Consider the following 6,923-nt stretch of genomic DNA (forward strand, 5'->3'; position numbering starts at 1 on the left):
AAAGGAAACAAGATAAGGTAGTGGAGCATATTACAAAAATTTATAACTTTGCAAAGATGATTAAAAAAATAAGTTTCTCTTTAACCCCTTTCTGACATTGTGCGTAATATGTCTCTGTGCCGTGGGCCTTATGGGCCAGGTACGTATTATAATACACAGCTGTGCGGGCGCGATCGCCGCCAGGTGTCTTCGGATTCTGACAGCTAACACTCCCTGCACTTAAACCCCCTAAATGCTGCGATTTAGCGAGTTAGCAGAGGAACAAAAGCCCCTCTGCTCTTGGATCGCAGACCCCACGCAGTCAGCGGGGTCCTGATGGTTGCTATGGTGACAACATCCAGGTCACCAGGCACCGGAAAGGTAGTTTGATCATGCGTAGTGTCTGCAGGGCTGACAGGTCATAAGTGATCCTGCACTGCTATACCTTATAACTGCGATCAGCCTGCAGAAAGTGAGTCACTTAGTGGGACTAAAACAAGTGAAAAAAAAAAAGTTCTAAAAATATTTTTTGAAAAATAATATATATATATATATATATATATATATATATATATATATATATATATATATATATATATATATATATATATATATATATATATATATATATATATATATATTTACCCATAAATGAATATTATGAGGAAAAAAAACAATAGTACACATACAGATGCTTCTCACAAAATTAGAATATCATCAAAAAGTTAATTTATTTCAGTTCAATACAAAAAGTGAAACTCATATTATATAGTCATTACAAACAGAGTGATCTATTTCAAGTGTTTATTTCTCTTAATGTTGATGATTATTGCTTACAGCCAATGAAAACACAAAAGTCATTATCTCAGTAAATTAGAATAATTAACAAATAACACCTGCAAAAGCTTCCGAAGTATTTAAAAAGGTCCGTTAGTCTGTTTCAGTAGGCTTTTTTTTGTGAGAAGCATCTGTATTTGGTATTGCCGCGTCTGGTACGACCTCTTTAGTGAACACTGTAAAAAAAAAATAAAAAAAAAACTGTGCTTTATCATCATACCGCCAAACAAAAAGTGGAATAAAATGCAAACAAAAAGACAAATTTAAATAAAAATGGTACCGCTGAAAACGTCATCTTGTCCCACAAAAAACAAGCCGCCATACAGGTCCATCAGCCGAAAAATAAAAAAGTAATAGCTCTCAGAATAAAGCGATACAAAAAAATCTTTTCTCTTTAAAATAGTTTGTGTAAAAGCGCCAAAACATGATAGATATATATATATATATATATATATATAGATATATATATATATATATATATTTTAGTATCGCTGTAAATGTACTGACCCAAAGAATAAAACTGCCTTATCAATTTTACCACAAGCGGAACGGCATAAAAAAAAAAAAAAAAAAAATTCATTAATTGGGTTTTTGTTTATTCTGCCTCCCAAAAATCGGAATAGAAAGCGATCAAAAAATGTCACATGCCCAAAAAATGGTACCAATAAAAACGTCAACTTGTCCCACAATAAACAAACCCTTACATGACTGTCGGCCGAAATAAGGAAAAATTATAGCTCTCAAAATATGGCGATGCAAAAACTAGTCTTTGCAGAAAAAAAAAAAGTTTTTTTTTTAGTGTGTGACAGCTGCCAATCATAAAAACACAATATAAATCTGGTATCGCTGTAATCGCACCGACCCGAATAATAATGTCGTCTAATCAATTATATCACATTAGGAATGGTGTAAAAAATAAAACCAATTCTTCACCTGCTGCTGATTTGTTAATTCTGCCTACCAATGATTGCAGTAAGTCTCGGCTCACATTTATCCTGCGCTCTGTGCTTACACCGGGATTTCCGTGTAAATCTCTGAAATACGTGATTCAGACGGAACTCCCGGCGGAAGATTCCCTGTAATGAGGCAGATAGAGGCGCCGTGGACGCCGTCTGGCCTGTGATCTTACACTGTCCGTCTTTTATTAGGTGTGCGTAAAAGTGCCGCTGGCCACAGTTTTGTGAACCTCTGGAAAAAAAAGACACTGCTAAACAGAGGCCTGTTTCACACGTTCTGATATTTCCGGTACCGGAAAAAACAGTACCGGAGATGAGTGTGGCAACCATATACCGAATTAGCGGTACAGTTAGCGCTGTTCCCAAGCGCCAGGTGCTGAACGCTGCCTTCATCATTGGCACCTGTCGGCGCTGCGATCAGCTGATCGCAGCACAAGCAGGGGACAATGATGAGGGCAGTGTTCACCACCTAGCGCTTGTGCCTCAAAAGTAGTTTTCGACCACATATAGGGTATCTGTGTGCACAGGAGAAATTGCACAAATTTTGGGGTCCACTTTCTCCTGTTAACCTTGTGAAAATATATATTTTTGGCTAATATAACATTTTTGTGGAAAAAATTAAATTTTTTTTATTTCTTTTTATTTTCACAGGTCAACGTTATATTTTTCTGTGACGCACCTAGGGATTCAAGGTGCTCACCACACATCTAGATAAATTCATTGGGGGGTCTTACATCAGGGGCTCTGCAAATGTGACATGACACCCGCAGACCATTCCATCAAAGTCCAAAACGTCACTCCTTCCCTTCCGAGCCCTGACATGCAGCCAAACAGTAGTTTTCTCTCACATATGGGGGTATTGGCGTACTCAAGAGAAATTGCACAACAACTTTTGACGTCCAATTTTTCTTGTTACCCTTGTAGAAATAAAAAGAAAATTGGGGCTAAAAGATCATTTTTGTGGAAAAAGTTTATTTTCACGGCTCTACATTATAAACTTTTGTGAAACATTTGGACATCTAGATAAATTCCTTAAGGGGTCACTTGTGGGGGGTTTCCACTGTTTAGGCACATCTGGGGCTCCCCAAACGCGACATGGCGTACGCTAATTATTCAAGCAAATTCTACATTCAAAAAGCCAAATGGCGCTCCTTCCCTTCCGAGCCCTGCCATGCGCCAAAACGGTGGTTTTCCCCCACATATGTTGTATCCACGTGATACAGGAGAAATTGCACAATAAATTTTGGGGTCCATTTTTTTCCTGTTAGCCTTGCGAAAATAAAAAAAAAAATGTAGGTCTAAAGTAACATTTTTGTGAAAAAAAAGTTAAATGTTCATGGTTTTCTTTTACATTCCAAAAAGTCTTGTGGTTTTGAGCACCTTGAGGGGTGCAGTTTTTAGTATGGTGTTACTTTTGGGTATTTTCTGTCATATAGACCCTTCAAAGTGACTTCATATATGATGTGTTTCCTAAAAAAAAAAAAAATAAATAAAAATGGTTTTGTAAATTTTGTTAAAAAAATTAGAAATCAATGGTCAACTTTTAACCCTAATAACTTCCTAACAAAAAAAAAAAATTGGGTTCCAAAATTATGCTGATGTAAAGTAGACATGTGGGAAATGTTATTTATTAACTATTTTGTCTGAGATGGCTCTCTATTTTGAGGGCATGAAAATTCAAAGTTTGAAAATTGCGAAATCTTCTACATTTTTGCCAAATTTCTGATTTTTTCACAAATAAACATAAGTCATTTGGAAGAAATTTTACCACTATCATGAAGTACAATATGTCACGAAAAAACAGTCTCAGAATGAGGATCCATTGAAGCGTTCCAGAGTTATCACATAAAGTGACACTGGTCAGAATTGTAAAAATTGGCTTGGTCATTAACGTGCCAACGTAACAACCTTCGGGGGTAAAGGGGTTAACCCCTTAGGGCAAAATTACGTTGATGTACTTGATTGCTGGTTTTGTAGTGTGTAGAGTGCTATGAAGCTAAGCTCTCTCCACACACTGTAGATGCCGGCTGTATTACGTAGCTGACATTTGTGTCCAACAGTGGCGTCTGGAACGGAGGTCTCTCGCTACAGCGTTTAAATGGTTAGCAAAAGTGAAATCTGACAGCTGCGTTAAAGTGGAAAATGCATCAAGCCTCGTACGCCTCCTTCCCCATGGGTTACTATAGCAGTCGGGGCCTGTTGAAGGTTGTCTTGGTATTTCTGTGAGTAAATATGCAAGTTTGGCAATACCATAATCGTACTGACCTAGAAGAATCTTGATTCAGTCATTTTTACCACAGAATGAACGCAGTAAAAACAAAACCCAAAAACAATGGCAGAATTGCTTTATGTTTTTCACATTTCCTTGGACTTATTGTTCACTCTGTTTTTTGTGCATCGGCTGTTTCAGTGAATGGTGTCATTCAAAACTGCAACTTGTCCTGCAAAAAAAACGAGCCCTTATAATGCCCATGGTAGAGAGTTTTGTATATGTGGGAAAGTCTGTGGAGAATAGGGTCAGTAGAATAAACATATGTCTGGCCAGACAGAACAGAATGCTTAGTTGGTTTTTGTTTTCTTTTCCTATAAGGGAAGTTACTGTTATCCGACTGATCGGCAAAGGAACAATTGAGGAGTCAATGTTAAAAATCAGTCAGCAGAAGTTGAGACTGGAGCAAGATATGACAACCACAGATACAGGTATGCCTCAAACTTCAGTCCAAAATGAATTTGTGCACCTGCAGTACCCCCGTGTGTGTATGTGTATAAAGATAGATAGATATACACACTTCCTCCAACACAACCCACTGTGTGTATTTGTGAGCTTGATGCTAGCATGGAATCTATAGATACATACATATATTGTATTAAAAGGTTTGTCCACTCCTAAAGAAATTTTCAGCAAGCCTTAAAACTTTCTGAATCCTAAATCCTAGCAGTGTGAAATGTAAACACCTTTAAGATTCAGCTCCGCTTAGCGGTCGTCACCTGGGCATCATTATTGCTGCTTTTCACAGTAGATGCATTAAAGTGACGATTGTTGGAACCGGCAAGTGAAGTCTAATATTAACTTTGTGTACATTTCACATCGCTGCTATTTGGCAAAGCTGTGAGGCTTTCCAAAAATTTTCTTAAGGGGTGGACAACCCCTTTAATAGTAAGATGCTTCAGCAAAGACTATGATTGCCTACAGTGTTGTGAAAAAGTGTTTATCCCCTTCCTGATTTCTTATTCTTTTGCATGTTTGTCACACTTAAATGTTTCAGATCACAAAACAAATTTAAATATTAGACAAAGATAACACAAGTAAACACAAAGCGCAGTTTTTAAATGAAGGTCTTTATTAAAGGAAAAAGAAATCCAAACCTACAGGGCCCTTTGTGAAATGTGATTCCCCCGCCCCCTTTAAAACAAATTAACTGGAATGTATCACATCTTTGGGAACCTGGGTTCAATCTCCCTAGCCACACACAGGCATCATTACTGTTTTGTGATCTGAAACATTTAAGTGTGACAGTCCTGCATAAGAATAAAGCCCCTGTCTCACATAGCGAGATCGCTAGCGAGATCGCTGCTGAGTCAAGGTTTTGGTGACGCAACAGTGACCTCACCAGCAATGTCGCTATGTGTGACACTTTGCAGCGATCAGGCCCCTGCTGTGAGGTCGCTGATCGCTGCAGAATGTCCTGGACCTTTTTTTGGTCGTTGCCCTCCCGCTGGTCAGCACACATCGCTGTGTGTGACCAGCGGGAGCAGCGATCAGGCTGGTAACCATGGTAAACAGCAGGTTACTACGGGCACACGCGCACTTAGTAACCCACTGTTCATCATGGTTACGAGCCTGCTAAAGTGAGCGGTAACCTCCCGCTCACTGTAGCAGAGTGGTGACCATGATATACAGTGGGTTACTAGGTGCGCGTGTGCCCCTAGTAACCCGCTGTTTACCATGGTTACCAGCCTGCTCCTGCTTCAGCAGGCTGGTAACCAGGAGCAGGACATCGTGGAAAGATTCTTTCCACGATGTCGCTGCTCCCCTGATCGTTGGTGAGCCTGCCTGTTTGACAGCTCACCAGCGACCACATAGCGACGCAGCAACGATCCCGGACAGGTCGTATCGTTGTCAGGATCGCTGCAGCGTCGCTATGTGTGACTGGGCCTTTAGATATCAGGAAAGGGGTAAACACTTTTTTCACAACACTGTATATACGGAGTACTTGGCATCACCAGAAGTCACGTGACCAGTGTGTGATTATCATGGGTTTTGACCTTACTCCAACATAAAATTTGACTGGATAATTATTTAGATTCCTGGACCATTAGGTCCCAGAGAAATAGAATTGTAGTACTTAAAAGCAAAAAAAAAAAAAAAAAAAATGTAAATATATAATGCGATATTTGTTATGTGTGTGCCTTAGGTGATGAAGGAACCATACCCCTGGACATGGCGACTCTTCTAAAAACATCACTAGGTCTTTAACAAGACCTATACTCTGCGCTTAATTCTGAAAATGCAGTTTCAAGTTATTGGTTTTATACGGTCTTTAGGACTTTGAACACCTGTACAGATTTTCTCAATTTCATACAAGAGCAACTGCTTTCAATTTACTGAAGTTTAGTACGTTTTATGTCATACAGTTGGCATTGACTGTCATACTTTCAGCAGTTGGATAAACCGAATTGAAAATTAAAAGCAAAAACATTAATATGAGAATTTGATGTTTGTAACAATAAGTTCATTAGTTCCTTAGATGTCAGTATTTTTGTATTATTTCATTTCCCTACCTCTTTAATGCTGTCTTCTAATGTATAAGTATATTTTGTTTTATGTTATGTTGTTATGTGTTTCTTCAGTTCATTTCTATGCCACTCGCTTAACTATGATTTTTTTTACTCTGCAAAGAATAAAATATTTCCAGAGTCCTCTGTGTTACTTTAGGAGGTTTTTGTATGTATATTTAGTTTTGTAGTTTAATTCTAAGGATATTGGTGGAAAACTCCTCCTACGAACAGCATTTTCTTAGATTAAAATGCAACAAGTCCACAGTACATATACAGTACAGACCAAAAGTTTGGACACACCTTCTCATTTAAAGATTTTTCAATATTTTCATGACTATGAAAATTGTACATTCACACTGAAGGCATCAAAAC

General features: G+C 38.3%; 1 protein-coding gene across 2 annotated transcripts in view; it reads left to right on the plus strand.

Annotated features, from left to right (window-relative positions):
• The window catches only part of SMARCAD1 (SNF2 related chromatin remodeling ATPase with DExD box 1), a 108,728-nt gene extending 102,036 nt beyond the window's left edge, over positions 1 to 6,692 (plus strand). For both annotated transcript variants that reach the window (XM_073638184.1, XM_073638195.1), the window contains 2 exons: positions 4,363 to 4,472; positions 6,188 to 6,692. In XM_073638184.1, coding sequence (XP_073494285.1) covers positions 4,363 to 4,472; positions 6,188 to 6,249 — 172 coding nt within the window. In that variant the 3' untranslated portion in view covers positions 6,250 to 6,692. The remainder of the gene's footprint in view (positions 1 to 4,362; positions 4,473 to 6,187) is intronic.
• The last annotated feature ends 231 nt before the right edge of the window (positions 6,693 to 6,923 follow it).

Source organism: Phyllobates terribilis, unplaced genomic scaffold (assembly GCF_046119375.1).
Source record: "Phyllobates terribilis strain yellow unplaced genomic scaffold, ASM4611937v1 Scaffold_1__5_contigs__length_1240528914, whole genome shotgun sequence".
Lineage (NCBI taxonomy): Eukaryota > Metazoa > Chordata > Amphibia > Anura > Dendrobatidae > Phyllobates > Phyllobates terribilis.